General features: G+C 27.1%; 1 protein-coding gene across 1 annotated transcript in view; it reads right to left on the bottom strand.

Annotated features, from left to right (window-relative positions):
* The window catches only part of LOC111035477 (basement membrane-specific heparan sulfate proteoglycan core protein-like), a 144,674-nt gene that overhangs the window by 87,819 nt on the left and 39,493 nt on the right, over positions 1 to 17,362 (bottom strand). Inside the window, exon 2 of the mRNA XM_022317119.1 lies at positions 4,120 to 4,211. Within this exon, the coding sequence (XP_022172811.1) occupies positions 4,120 to 4,174 (55 nt within the window). The 5' untranslated portion in view covers positions 4,175 to 4,211. The remainder of the gene's footprint in view (positions 1 to 4,119; positions 4,212 to 17,362) is intronic.

Below are 17,362 nucleotides of genomic sequence, written 5' to 3'. Positions count from 1 at the left end.
TCCTTGTTGAATTTAATTTACCTACAGTTTATGAATAACCTGTGTTATTTTCCAATATTTTGAGTTTTATTTAATTGTAATATGAATTGGCTTTTAATGTGATTATATATTTTTATTCTGTAACACGTTTGTTTTATTTGTCTTTGATAAATATTATCGGATCACATCATGTACAAATGCACAATATACATGTACCTACCTAATATAGATAATATGCTCAAACATGTTATTTATTTAACAATTTAACATATTAGGTTAACTGTTCAACTATCGATTTTTATGAGTGGATAGTCTTGTAAAATAAAAATTGTATTTAGTATCCATAAATTACACAATATGTACATAAATGTACGTAAGTATACCTATTTTTATATTTATATATAAATTATAGTTGATTTATTTTTATGTATGACTTAAATGATCAAAGAAATAAGATTTATTTTAATTTTAAGAAGTTTAACTATGTAACATCATATAAGTATATTAATATAATATTAAAATATAGGTATGAGAAACTAGACAACAACTATATTGTTAAAAGTTTTACTGTAAAGAAGACTCTTATAAAAACGAACAAATTATCTTACTCACCATTTTTCATTTACTAGCCCATATTATTATATACATAAACTTACGTAATATAATATAATATATACATTAATATACAATAATACGTAGGACCGCTTATATTCCCAAACCACTTAAACCATTTGAACCGTGTAAAGCTCTTTAAAAGGTCGACGTTCATTCTAAAAGGTAGTTCCGGTGACTCAAAATAATTCTATGATACCAGTTAGAAAATGTTTGTTCGTGAAATGTAAACTGCATATTAGTTTATATTATATGTTTGAATGCTTTGTGTATAATGTGTAGTAATAAGTACTACCTATATTAATTATTACGGATATAGTTCCTATGTAGATATTAGATACACATTGTTTATGATACAATCCAAGAGGCAAAAATGATAGATTTGCCGAATCAAATTACAGTTAGGCTTGTTAGCCACGGACAATCGTATTATGCGAGCAAGTGTAGTGTCACAAAGAAACCTTGTTAGAATATGTTTGAAAATGTTTATTAGATTAAATAATTTGTAAAAATGTGGATAATTAGTGTTGACAGAGATGATTATAGTATAAAGCACAAAGTGTATTCATTTTTTTTTTACTTTTACTCATTAGTTATCAAGTATAAAAGTAAAAATATGTAGAAACTTTATAAAAAAATGTGCACAAATTAGAAATATTTCCAACTAAAATGTAGGCATTCAAAAACTGATATTGTCAGAATCTATAAGTTTTATAATAGAGTTAATAGTGTTGTGAGCGTAATAAACAATAGTTCCGAAATTATCTTTATTTATTGGTCGAGACACAGTGATTCATTGTAGATGATTGTACATGGTTTAGTAGATTTACAATATTATTAATTTATATGTTTAAGTATGTATATTGAAGTAATCTCCCTTGTATTACGTGGTTAGTGCACCTTAGATACAACCATTTTAATTTAAATTTAGCTCGGAGTTACTGAATTTAGACAATCTTATAATGAAATAGGTCTTCATCGTACTAAAGATTTTGTTTGAAGAGGTTATATTTTTTGTTTTTTCTTTAGTTTCTCTTTGATACCTGTCAATAGTACCTCTAGGTATAGGGAAATAATATCGAAAACTGTAAAAAAAAAATAAAGATTGGAGTTTTTTGTGTTTTAGTTACTGCGTTTTAATCAAGGTTTGAACAAAAAAAATGGTTGTAAGTGTGAATAAATAGTTATTGATTATAAATTGTTATCATTACTTTACAATATAAAATCACAAAATACTGCGCAAGACGAGTGAGACGAAATAAGTCCCAAACACACAATCTCTATAATATTTCCACGAATTGTTTTATCTATAAAGTATACATGGAGCAATTATCCTGAGAATCTAATTAATAACGCATGTAATATAGTACCTACGTATTATTATCTACAAATATATACGTAGGTGGTATGTTTTAGTATAAACTATTCTAAATACTTTGAAGTTTGAGGCAATTAATAATTAATACATGTCTATATCTGTTAATAAGTTGAGGGAATGCATCCAGTTGAAATATGTTATTATTTACTATTCACAATCATATTATTATTTTCATTTAATAAAGGTTTATTGTATTGTATTCTTATCATAATTTAAAAATACCATATTTATAATGAATTTCCAAATTGAAGACATCAGTTTCAATGGCTCACCAATTCCTGTATTAGGTACTTCAATTATTTTAGTTATATTGATCAACACGAAATTACTTAATTGCAAAAAGAAATTTTTCAAATGCGTTGAATAATAATATAAAATATATAGGAACACGAAAATCAAGCAAATAATTAAAACTGCATTAATGATTGACTAACAGCATTTTTTCATATTAAATTGATATAATGCACAAAATTTAATATACTCCTGAATACAGGTAAACCTATCATGTTTTTATAAGACTGATACATAATTTTTGGTTATCTACTTTGGTTTTACTTTCATTTCACAATAGTTATTGTGTGTTTTTATAAACCCTTTAGATTTTAATAATTTGATTAAAAATATAAAAAAACTATCATTAGTTTGTCTATGTTAAAAATAACTTTTTACTACATTTCTAGAATTAAAGCAAAATATTATATTGTATTCCGACTTCATTCAGTGAAATTTTAAAATAACTAAATACCTAATTGATGTACTTATTATTATATTAGGTATTTCATAATAGTTTTTTAAATGAAATATTACTTTGAATCTGAATAGAAAATTAATATAAACATTAAATGTGTGAAAAAAGATTTTTAAATTTATTTCTCCTAATTTTTTAGGTTTTAATTTCTATAAAACATATTGAGACTAGTTTCGTATAGAAAATGTATTGATATTGTCTTGAACACTAACACAAGCAAATAAATAGTTCAATTAAAATAATATTTAGAATTATTAATAACTTGACTAATTTCTAGGGAAAACATGTTAAATAGTAGATGCACGTGTTTTAAAGTTTGGAACATGTATAAATCTTTGAAAAGGTCATAAAGAAAGGCCAAATTACAGGTTTGCTAATTTAACTCACAAAGTAAAACTTATATATTTTCGTAAAATATATATGTTTAATTTGAACAAAATAAAAGTAAGATTACAGTTGTTCGAAAATTATATTATTATTCTAAAATTAAAATAATTGCAGTAGTGCGATTCGACTCAAATGTATTAATATTAATAAGCAATTAATAATAATAATAAAATATTACATTTAAAACAAGGGCATTAATATTATATTCATTAAATTTGTATGTAATTAAATGAATCCATCCAACCCTAATGAGAAAATTAACAATATTTAATTAAACATTTTAAAAATTGGAAGGTAACTAATTTTGTCCATATTTTGGCATTAATCTTAAAATATACAGTGTAAACTATTTGTTCAGTCAATTTCAAGATATATTTTTTTACTATGTAATAAAACATATTATTTTAAGAGTTAAAATATTGTTATGTTTTAATGTGATATGAATGCATAATATATTTATTATAACGTAAATATTTTGAAGTTTAGAGTGAAGAAACTAGACATTTAATTTTGTAAATTATCACTTAATTTCTTGGAGGTTTGGTTTAGCCAAATCCTTTTTAATGTTATCATAAATGCATAGTTTTAACACAATTTATTAATCTTTCTTTGTCTAATGTGCTAATGTAAATATCTATATACGGGTTGAACACACAGTTTCGTTATCAAAAGCTTAATTATATAATCAGTATAATATTATTATTCATAAGTAATACAATATTATATCCACTATAATACCTACTTCATATGAATTCTAAAAGATTTGAGAGTGAATCATATTGTTATCATTACAGTAGTTTTTATAAAATATAAAAATACTTTATTGTTTATTAGGTATGTTATAAGTATCATTAAATGATGATGTCGATGAGAAATATACCATAAGCATAAAGTTTTTTTTTTCTGTTACTGTATTGTTATAGTCGATCAAATAGGAAGTTTTTAAATAGAACATGCAGAAAACTTCACTTAACAATAACAGTTGTTTAGCATTATTTTTTAAGAACAAACTTACTGGTAACCACGATGGCGTATAACAGAATTACAGAGACCACTGGAACCAACTCCATCACTACCAGACGACCACAATCATTAAATGTTTTCCATCTGAAAAAAAAAATATATTAGAAACATTTAAATATAGCATCTTTCAATCTCATGTATTAATTTTCAATTTAAGATTATTTATTTATACTCTTTATGTACCACAAATAAGCAGAAGGGGTAAATAGGGAACTGCTCTGTTGATCAATACTGGTCGAATCCGAAAGTGTACTTCGTCATTGAGTAAATCACAGTTATGTATGTGTTAAATTTGAATTCAATGATTTATTGCATAGGTACGAAAAACGATTCTGAGTGAAGACGGCCTGTCAGCCTATATTATATTATACTAAGTATATTTTATGATATATGTATATTGTATATTTTACTATTAGCATTTCGATAGGTTTAATTCGTATTTGCCAGTGAAATTGTATGTATTATATTATTAATTTTCAATTATTATAATGTATAATAGTATCTATTATATATGTTCAATGTGCATATAGCATATTATAGTTATTAACATTTGAGTCATACTGACTCACCATATATCTTAAGTTTATTGAATAAATAGGCAAAAGCATAAAATTAATTTTTATGTTTTGAAAATTTAATTGTGGATTAAATACTAAAAAGATCAGTTTGCAGAACAATTTCAGGATTTGTTAGAGTCAGTGAAGCGAATACGATTAGAAATTAACACGAAACAAGTATAATATGTACCTACGTTTGATTATTCAAAAAGGAAGACTTTAAGAATTTTAGATGACATGCAAACTCATTTGAAAATGGGTTCATATAAATTCAAACGAGTAGGCACAGTGGTTCATACATCTAGGGCACGCATTACATAGAAGAACGAGATTCAAACTGACACAAGAGCAAGGATAAAGCATGATTTAGGTGCTATTATGGACTAAACGAAATCCTTAAGTCAAGAATGTTGACAAAAAGTTTAAAGACCCTGCTCTACGTAACGTTTATGCGGCCTGCTGTGATGGATATGAAAGTGAATCATGGACACTAAGTAAAATACAAGAAAACAATCTACTACCCAATCTTTGAGACTGTAATTTTAAGTAAAATATTCAACCTTTGTTTGGACGCTAACACCTAGAGAGTGGATAATCGAAAACTATCAGATAATGAAACTCTACTGATACCTCGGAAAAAGTGAGTGAAATAATAGAAAGAAGACTCGGCTGGAAATTGAATACACCTGGTACAATAACATTGTTAACATGATAGGTAACACATGGTAATTTCATAATAATATATTATGTAGAATGAATTAGGGTAGTTAATAGTTATACATAGTTCATATGATTTTTCATTTATATCAAAATTGTATAGGAGTAGGTGCACATATGGTGTGATCAGTTCTTTTATGTACTTTGTATTCACTATTCATCCGTGATCTGAGAACATACACTGTTATGATATAACATAATATATTTACATATATTATATATTATATACTACATATTATAAGGCTGTATATTATAAATACGATTATGCAGGATGACAATAGTGTTTTCAAATATATTTATTTTTGGATGTAAGAGAACTAATTTAAGATTGTTCTGCAATTATTAGAATAATTTAATCGACATTTTTGCCTGCATGTCACCAGGTATATTTTTTAACAATATGCTAATGTGCGGTAAAGTAGTAAGGATAAAAAAGTATAATACAAAACATTTATTTAATACTATACAGCGTTAATAGTTACACATTGCATTTTAGGTGAGTGTAAGAAGTAGCTTAGTATGCAAAGTCCAGCTGAAGTGAGAGAATAGCTGTGACTTGGGTACTGGCAACCCCTGATGTCTTCTTAGAATAATTATAAGATTACAATAATTGTTCAATTAAACGTTCCCAACCACGCTTTTAGAATATTTATAAAGTTTTGAGAGACGGAAAATAAATGTAGGAAAAGTTGAACCATGTTGGTACCTATATCGTGTATACTTTAAAGAACGTATTAACGAATCTAACTTGACAATTTTAGAAAATACTTACTAAATAAATATGTACAGATCATGCTGTTTTATTCTTCTTACTCCATACATTTTACCTCGAAATTTAGGTTCACTTAAAAAAATTAATTACCCATATAATATTTTTATTCAACAACGAAAACTTTTAATTTGTTTATTTAGATTATCAACACTATTTCTTGGAATTCTCAGTACGGTTCCTTTTAGTAATTTTAATTCCCAGTTCTTGAGATAAAAAAATCGAGAAGGAAAATACCAAAAATTAATAACCCAGCATATTACTGAATGTTATCAAGTACGATAAGATATTATAATATACACAATTCACGGATAGTTTTAAATTTGAGAATTGATTTCGTATTAATTTTCATATTTTTTTTATAAGAATAATATTGTAAGTGCTGAATCATGCTTAAAATTCAATAATACACACGACACGTCATATACACCTATTATTTATTATTCGTTCATAAAAATATAAAACGTAGCCACGGAGGACTTAACAAAGAGTGTAGTACTTTAATTTGTCGAGACTGTAAAAACTTTTGCTTGTTGATTGGTTAATCAATAACATATATTAAACAAGTTAGGAAAAACCCACTCTTCCGGCTGGTTAGAGTTTTAGAGTTCCATACATTATGGAAAAAAATAGTGTACGGGTAATAAATTATATAATATTACCATAGACAATTTAAATTTGTAGTGCAAATACCTACAACTATTTCGACTGATTTAATAGTTATCTAATACATATTATTCTAATGTTGGAATTTAGCAGCTTTGGAGTTATAATTCTTACATATTTGTTTGAAACTGTATATGTTTATTAACATCTACAGTATTTAAATATCCTGCAATAAATTAATTACACTAGTAGGTAATTAAGTTTATATATTTCCTATTAGTACTTAGGTACCTAGTAGTAACACGTATACTCGATTTTAATTTAATAACAAGCTATAAAAATTTTTCTCTCAAAAAAAATAATTATACAGCAGCCTCATGATGGTACCTATGAATTTGTTTGAACTTTTGAAGTCTTCATTTTTAGAGATTCAAACTGACACATATATGACAAATATATACCTATATTGTATACGTATATGACACATACATATTAAATATTATTTAAAAAACCTTTTACTAACTTTATTGCACTGTATTATTCTCACGTAGGTATGCTATAAGAATGTTATTAAATTTTACAATTTTTATAAAATAAATTAAAAATGTTTTACCATGATATGACATAAAGTATCTACAGGCGAAAGAAATTCATAACTGTATCGGAGAATACAATTGTGTGTGACATAGATATTTTGATCGACAAGGCAATAAAAGTAAATAGACAATTACTAATTCCAATGTCAGTCAATAACAAAATAATACAAAGATACTCGATGCGCCATTAATAGCTTCGTGTGACATAGATATTTTGAACACAGAATAAATCATACTTATTATAATTATTATTTACTTTTAATTTAGCCAACACGCTGCAGCATTGAGGCTAAATGTTACGAATTTTACAGCCACAAGCATAACCAAAATAGTATTAAAATGACATACATTCAAACTGCTGGAAAACTATTTATTTTAAAGTTAAAAACGGACGAAAAGTAATAATAAACCGTATCGACTCATCAGGTGTATGTAGGTATATCCGGTAGTAATACCCTACATGGCATCACACCAGCCCTTACTAGTATTTCACTTGTTCTGCGATTATATCTCGGAAAAAATGGAAATCGGCTTGGGCAGACGATGATGCCAGCTGGCCGGTAATGATGACACGGCCGGCGTTTATTCGTCGACGCTATATCCAGATTTCAGACTTCGTGCGATTCCGAAATCAACTTTTATGCGTATTAACTTTGTACTCACGTATTCATGAACATTGTTCGTTTAATTTACGAGTTAAATTGACTATACTATTATAACGGAGTATTGTGCTCTTGAGCCGTGACGTGTGATTTTTCATTCCATGAATATATAATATTATAATATATGCACACAGTATAATAATATTTATTTAGTAGAAACTTTAATAGAACATATTCGTTATTAAATGTATGGCGTTTGGGTACATTTTATTCTGCTCTTTGATATTATATTATATGATGAACACGAGTGACCTGGGAACACCTATTTACGACTTACTTATTTTAAAGTAATTATAATACGTGTACAAATTATTTTTTTATAAGGAAATATTTTGATGTCACCCGAAAATCCAAATTCCTCAACTTTCTCTTATATTGAGATACAAATATTATCTGCTATTGAAAAGTCAGAGAAATTTTCGGTTAAAAATGTAATTTTTTTTTCTTTTCCATATATAGTTAAACTTTTTAACTCAAAATCATCGGTATCTTGAACTTTTTCCCTGTTCCTAGCATTTCCTATTATTGTATTATACTTGGATAACTTGAGCTTTTCAGCCGGTCCCTTCAACTTCGAGTTAACTAAGTCCAACTGTATTATAATATTTTAGTGACTAAATCAATAGAAAACTTTAAATACAAATAAAAAAAACACTCAAATAATGAAGTAAATTCATTTTTAATGGCTCATAATAGTTGCAGCCAATAAAAAATGTTACAAAATTAAATGTACCAAATAATTAACTGTATAAACTCATCCTTATAACTATGTTCTTATGTAAATGGTTTTATTGATTATTAATATGGCATTTTGAGCATTTAGTATTTTATTCTATGATTTTGAGTATACAATTCGTCACTGACGAGCGGTAAATATTGTTTCTACGACAACCAAGTTAAAGAATAAAATAACGTATAGATAATTATATAGGTATTTATAAGCATAATTCTACATAATTTGTTTTTTTTACGAAATTTGATAATGTAACTTTTTTGGTATTTATTATTTTAAAATCAAAAATGTTAAACGCTTGTAAAAAAATATGTACCTTTAAGATAGTATTTTTTTTTTTTTTTTTTTATTGTTTCCAACATTATAATGTTAAAACAAAAGAAATTATCTACCATCTTTAAGCACATGCTTGTGGTGATGGTAGAGAGTTAAATAATATTATACTATAAACATTTACATATAAAATAATTAAGAAAACAAAACATACAAATAGAATACTTATAGCTAAAAATAAAATTTTACAGTTATATAATCTTTCTTTATTATTTATTATTTATACAAGTATTGAAAATAACCAATTCTGAATTTTTTTTTTCATACCTGTGGTTATAGTATTCCCCTTTGAATAGAATATTTCCTTTTTTATATTGACTGGCATTTGATTATAGTTTTTTGGACCTAGATAGTCTATGAATTTTTGACCAAACGTTTTTTTTGAATAATCCAATCTAGCATCAAATGCTCTATTTTCTCTTTTAAAATTCTCTTTGTTCATGTCCAGATAGGATTCAATATTTTTTATTATGAATATAATAATTATTTTTTTATATACAGACTCAAATGGTAATACATCTAATAAGTTAAAATTTTCTTTAGTTGAACCAATTAACGTATTTCTACTTAAACATATTCTAACAATTTTTTTTTGTAGAAGTTGCAGTGGTCTAGACGCATTTTGATTCAGACCCCCCCAGACCAATAAACCATATTGAAAAATTGCCTGAAATAGTGCTAGATAAATTATGCGCATAGTTTGTATTGGTAAAAATGACCGTATTTTATAAAAGCTAAACGATAATAGACGCATACGCATCACAATATTGTTTACATGTAAGTTCCATTTCATATTTTTATCAAATGTCAAACCTAAATACCTAATACTCGAAACTCTAGCTATTTTTTGATATATTGGAACATTACAAGAATCCAAATTATCATAAATATTAAATTCTAAGTTATCAAAACTTTTATCATCCTTATTAATGGAAAAATTTATAAAATTTGTTTTATTGTAATTGATTGTTAGTTTTCTGTGATTTAAGTAGTTTATTACTTTTTTAAAATCTTGTATAGCTTTTACGCGAACTTCATCCCACGTATCACCTGAAAACAGTAGGCACGTGTCATCTGCGTATGTTACTATTTGACCATCAATTTTCATATCACATATAGAATTTATGTATAAAATAAACAGCAATGGACCCATCACACTGCCCTGTGGTACTCCACAATTAATTTCCATCTCCTCACCCATGATGTCATTAATTTTAACTATTTGTTTTCTGTTTTTTAGATAGCTTCTAAACCAGTTTAAACTAATATTTTTTAAACCAAAATTCGATAATATGTTGACCATTTCATGGTGATTTACCGTATCAAACGCTTTTGCTAGATCAAGAAAAATTGCTGTAACCTTTTTACTATTATCAAGAGCCTTATATATGAATTTACACGCACTGTACATGGCATTTTCGGTTCCCAAACCTGGTCTAAAACCAAACTGGTTTTTGGACAGCAGTTTATTATTTTCTAAAAACTTGATTAATCTACCTTTTATTATTTTTTCTATAATTTTAGCAAAATTGCTTATCATGGAAATAGGCCTATAGTTATTTACACAAGAAGTATCTCCAGTTTTTAATAATGGTTTAACAACTGCCAGTTTTAAATTATCAGGAAAAGTACCTTCTTTCAGACTTAGATTATAAATGTATGTTAATGGTTTAATTATACTTCCAGATATAGATTTTATAATTTTCACTGAAACTCCGTCATGTCCAGCAGCAGTATCATCTTTAAGATTTGAAATAATTTTCAGAATTTCGTGCTCGTTTATTAATTCTTTAAAATACTCATCAAATGATTCACTAGTGTTAATATATATTAAATATTTTTAAACTAAAGAACTAAAAGTAAAAAAACAAATTATCTGGGATCTTATATCAATTATTAAAAATGTATTATAAAATATGAATTTGGAATTAATTATTCTTTGAATAAGTCTTTGATTTTCGCAGATAGCCATTTTTTTTTAAAGTATTTATTGTATAGATACTTATTAAATAAATTTATAACTTAGTTTCGTTAGTATCGATTGTTTTTATGTGGAAGAAACATAGTATTGAAAATCGAAGAAGCTAATTTAAGTACTTGTGTATTGTAGAAATAAAAATATGTTGAATTTAAATTTTCTATTCATTCACATTTTATTTATAGAATTCCGATATTAAAAATTATTAATTTCACAAGAAAAAATTATAACAATGGGGCTTTCTTTTGTCACTCAGAAATAAATATTTTCAGATGTATTTGTGGAAATCAAAATGTAACATAGCGTCTTTAATGACTTGAATTTCAACAATGTATTTTGTCAGCATTGTGTATGCATTTGTTGTTTAGTATTGTGTATATTGGGCCAAATATACGTAATGTTTCGTTATTATTTGTTTATCCGTAAGGTTACTTCAGATATTTTGCTATAATTTTGCTTCTCCTCTTAGTAATATCTTCATGTTTTATTTAAACAAAAATGAGTATCAAACAAATAAAAGCACGAGTATGGAGTATTTTACAATATAATCATCTGCATAGAAAAATATAGACGCTAAACATACAATTACACATTACTATATACATATTAATTGTAAAGTTCAAATTAAAACTGCTACATTTTAGCAGTATCTTTAGTTGTAAGCGAAAATTGTTTAATTCCCACTATGTAAATATTTTTACACTTTCTACCAAAATCCAATCATACTTATTCAAATTATGACTCTCTTTAATTGAGATCTTCGAAAATGACTCTTTTTTAATATTTATACTAATCTTATATTATACAGTGTAATATGTACAATTGTATATTGCGAAATGTTTATTTCAATGTTGTACCAACGACTATAGCTGTCGCGCTGGTCGGTTTCTTATTTTTACATTTTTCTTACCATATTTCATTACACAATTATTTCTTTCACAATATTGAAATATAGGTACCTATCAGCATATGGGATAATTGGATTATGTTGATGCACGTATTGAAATATTTCTCCACTTTATATTCGCATTATATTATTTTTAACCCACTATATTTTGATAACATTATAGGATATATATGTGCTACAAAAGTTTAAAAAAGTTGACTCACTGGTGGTTGACTAAATTGTGAAAAATTGCGTTGGCAGTAATAAGTTTTCAAGGGAGAGAACTAATTTTCCATTACATATAGAATAAAATATTATGTATGTAACTATTACACAGGATGTTTCACAAAGGTATGACACACTTAAACAATTAAATGTAATTGGAAATGTAATATGGTCAGATGTTGCTGATGTACGCTCTGCAGTGTACACAATATTATTTGATATTATCATTCGTTATGACTATTGACCTGAAGCATTTAACAGTGAAAACTGTATATAAATTTATTAAGTCAGAGGACTTTCTCGGTCGTCAATGCGAGTTATTCAGTGTTCGGAAACTTGTGTGTATGTCGTATCTGGGGTATGCTTATCGAAATAATATTGAGATATGACTATTTGATATTTGCATACAACAGACAAGATATTATACTGTTCAAACAACATGATCAAATAAATTTAGTCATTCGTCGTATGTCATAATGAATATTACTATTATTGATGACTGTGCGATTTAATATAGTCAGACTATGAAAAATTAATTTATTCTTTTGATTTTGATTTTAATTCCTTTATAGTTAATGGCGTGTTTGATCTTTGACGGACGTAAATACTTTCTCCGGTAATTTTTACTGGAACAAAATTGCTCGGAGACGTGTATGATTTTGATTGAATGAAAAATTAAAACGTTGTTTAATAGCGAACGCGAAGGGCGGATGAATTACGTCATTACTCATCAGCAACCAATTGAATTGGATTTACGTTTCATGGATTTCACTGTCTTAATTTCCTAGTGTTTAAAAGTGATATCTATAGTTAATAAAACGGATATTTACCTATGTGTCTTAATATTGTATTATGTAATATGGTTTTTATTGATTTATACTTTATATAGATATTTGTTTTTATAAGCACAGTCTATTCTGTAATATTAATACAACACAAACAAAATCTATTTTTACCGTTCATTTTTTGTTTTAACATCTTTTAAACAATCTTTTAATGTACCATTTTTTGTGATACAACCAATTATCCGAACAATAACTCAATTTATCATCGATAAATATGCCTGCAATATATTATTTGAAATCTTAAAGTGATTTCATATTCATTATTATTATATCATTCAATAGAATATTAGGATCATTAATCTAATGTTCTATATAACTAATTAAAATGAATATAATAGATATGGGTAGTATAGGGTGTCCCATAAAGTGCGCAACTTTTAAATCGGCCGTCATTTTTTAAATATTTTGTTGGCAGCCCTGTTCTTCTCATTTCTAGTATCTATTATTACTCCGATTTAATTATTAGCTGTTTTTTTTTTATATTAGTTCAGTCGTCATTGAGCGGTTTACAAATACACAACGTGTTCAGATCGTTAAAACGTATTACCAAAATCACGAAAGTGGGGCTGAGACGGTAAGGCGACTTCGGTCGATTTTCGGAAGAAATGAAGCACCTAACAAGTCTACAGTTTTGGGACTGATAAAAAAGTTTGAAACAACTGGTTCTGTTGCTTGTGTGAAGTCACCTGGGCGAAATCGCACTCAACGCAATGCACAAAAAATCGCTGTTGTGCAACAAAATGTAACAGTGAGTCCAGGGAAATTAATTCGCCGACGGTCACAACAGCTGAGTATTCCACGCAGTTCATTGCAAAGAATGTTAAGTAAAGGCCTCAATCTGCATGCATACAAAATCCAATTCGTGCAGCAGCTTAAGCCGGCGGACCATCAACAAAGAAGACGATTTTGTGAATGGATTGAAGAGAGACTGGCCGTGGATGAAAATTTCGCGAAAAACATAATTTTCAGTGACGAGGCACACTTCCGCCTCAGTGGATTTGTTAACAAACAGAACTGCAGGATTTGGGGGAATGAAAATCCACGAGCAACCTACGGACATCAAATGCACCCTGAAAGAACCACTGTGTGGTGTGGTTTTTGGGCCGGTGGAGTGATAGGCCCGTTTTTCTTTGAGGACGACGGTGTTACGGTTACAATCAATGGAGAACGTTATCGTCACATGTCAACCAACTTCTTATGGCCTTTCCTTCAAAATATTTATATGCAAAACTTGTGGTTTCAACAGGACGGTGTGACATGCCACAGCTCACGTGAAACAATTAAGATTTTCAAAGAAAAATTCCCGGGAAGACTGATTTCACTGCGAGGTGACCAGGAGTGGCCTGCCAGGTCCTGCGACCTTACCCCCTGTGACTTCTTTTTGTGGGGTTATGTAAAATCTAAAGTGTACGCGTACCATTCAACAACTGAAAGTGGAAATCTTACGCGTCATTGCCGACGTCACACCAGACATCTGTGAGCGGGTTATTATTAATTTCATCGAGCGCGTCATCGCATGCCGACTTAGCGGAGGTGGTCATATACCAGATATTGTTTTCCACCATTAAATCGGAGATGTTATTGAATATAAATATATAAAAATAAATACATATTTCGATTGATACATAACTGTGTTATTAATTATTTAAAAGTTGCGCACTTTATGGGACCCCTATATTATATACATTTTATGTGTACGAAATACCCCAACTATAGTTAAATAATAATAATAAAAATAAAAATATAGCTGATTATTTTATAATGGCATTTTAATTAACTATGAACAAGTATTGAAAAAATATACTTAGCCTAAATGTTGGTTTATTTGTGCATTTAAAAGCCGATAAGTGGATGTTTCTCTGTTGTACAATAGGTGTCTAGAAGGTCGCTGTAATGGATTGTATTCAATTTTAATTCAATGATATGATATCATTGTATACGAAAAACGATTCTGAGCAGAAACGGTATGTTATTCTAGGATATTTTACAGGTAGAATTTTTATTTATGATAAAGGAAGAAAAATGTTTAAGGAATCTTGTATTTTTTTTTTCAAATCTTAGTTATGAAACTAAATATTTTTATTAATTTCTAACTTAAAAAAATTTGCAAATGTTTGTGATTTGTACGTATTTTGTCGACATTTTAAATTCAGACTATCATATAAAATAATTTTGGACTTACTCTCAAATTCTTTTTTTAATTTCCGCTAAAAATTTTCGCTTGAAAATTATTGAGAATTTTAAATTTTTACTTCCCGAATGTATCAACTAGATTTACTTTCCTAAAGTTGCTGTTGAAGAAAATTGAAGCACTTTTACTGTCCCAAATCGTGATGAAAGACACAAAAAAAAAAAAAAAAAAAAAAAAAAAAAAAAAAAAGAACACACACATTGTAAAATCAATACATTCATCGCTCTGCTCAGAATCTAAAATATATCTGAAAAATCATTGAAATATCCATTTCTCTAGGATTTTTTTTATGAATGGGAAAAGTCAATAATTAAAATTAGTCTGTATAAAATATAAATAATGAGTAAGTTTTGAGAAATTAAAAATGTTCATGTTTATTTAATGTTCGAGGATGTAATAAATTAACTCTTTAAAGTGCTTCCAGTATGAACTATACAATAGGTACTAAATTTATGATATCTGTTCAAAAACGGATAAGTTTGAATAATTGTTTATTCAAAAGATATTTACCTATTTGAAAATTATTATAATAAAGTATGTATATTTTTTTTGAATTTGTTTAAAATTCAATAAAATATGTATTATACTATGTAAAACGGGAGAAAATATTAATAATGCTCATTATTTTTCGAAAAAATCGGAAAAAACTGAAAGCAATTACGAAAACCGGAAATATTTAATAATAAATGGTAGTATATACCGGTTTTTGACAAAAATGCATAATTTATTTTGTAATTTTGTTTTAATTCATTGATGAATAACCATAGAGACCTGACATATTCTCCAAATATTTACATTAGCATTTTTTAGAAACGATATAGATTTAAAATAATGTTGGTTGTTTTTGAGTTATGCATAGAGTTTTGAAAATTTTAACTTTTTTCTTTTTGGTACAAATTGATTATATTTTTTTACCATCGAAAGTAAAATAATAACACATCGTTCTCAACAGTTGTACTTTAAGCTACAAATATATCTATAAGTTTTAAGTTTAAAAAAAGATTTGTTAAAATCATGAAAATTTGCAAATAAATTATACATCTGAATAAAAATTAGGTTACACCTATTATACTCAAGATACACACTATAGAATTGACCAACACAAAAAATTCAAAGTCAATAATTTATGACTACGTTCAAATTATTGTTTATTTTTAAAATGATACATGGCAGTGAGTTTTCCAGTCACCACATTAAAACGAACGGACTTTAGTATACATTTTTTTTTTCATTGATTAATTAACTTACTTACAATGAAGTACTTTTTAAAATAAACTAATAATTATTCCAGATTTGTAACTCAAGGGTGTATTTTTATTGATACAAATCTGTACCATAAGTGCTCAAACCCACGGCCACGGAAAACTTATTTATAGGGAATAGAAATTTTTCCCGGGACAATTAATATTGTAATAATGTTTCCCCGATCACTTCACATTATATTTTATACCACAAACCTATTAAAAACCACTATACGGTAATACGGTGAAGACTTTTAAGTTAGAATTGGTTTTTCCGCAATGCAAAGTTAACCTACTCCAAAACTGGATGACGTAAGTACATTCAAATCGAAATACACTGAGCAAATTAGTTCATTTTTTCCAAGTGAAGTCAGGTAATAAAGCCAGTTTAAAACAGTATTACTTTGTAAGATTTTTTATCTAAATGTGTCAAAGAGTATAAAACACTCATATTAAGTATTTTTCTTACTGATTTGGATATTTTCTTTTAATTCATAAAAGGTGAAGAAAATTCAAAATATAACTAATTCAACAAAAAAAAATCCTTTCAACTGTGCTCCTTTTCGAAATGTAAGCATTGCAGAATGCAGAGTTTCTGTGTTCTTTTTTTTGTATATTTAAAATTTCCTTAAAAACGTATTAAAAGTGAAAATATGTTTTATTCACTTTCCTTTACCAAAAATCATAACTTTTAAACATATTATTATATTATGCAATTTAAAAAAATGCAATCTTTTGCAAATCGAATCCAGCAGAAAATTATTTTCAATATAGTTAATTATAATTTTTATTAAAATATATAACTATACCTTATAATTTTTTGATTGTGATAATCATGAATAGTGATTAGAAATTCATTTTTATTATGTTTATCCGAGGTAACTGGTAAGTACATA

Source organism: Myzus persicae, unplaced genomic scaffold, assembly GCF_001856785.1.
Source record: "Myzus persicae strain clone G006 unplaced genomic scaffold, MPER_G0061.0, whole genome shotgun sequence".
NCBI lineage: Eukaryota > Metazoa > Arthropoda > Insecta > Hemiptera > Aphididae > Myzus > Myzus persicae.
This window is presented reverse-complemented; position numbering and strand designations above follow the sequence as displayed.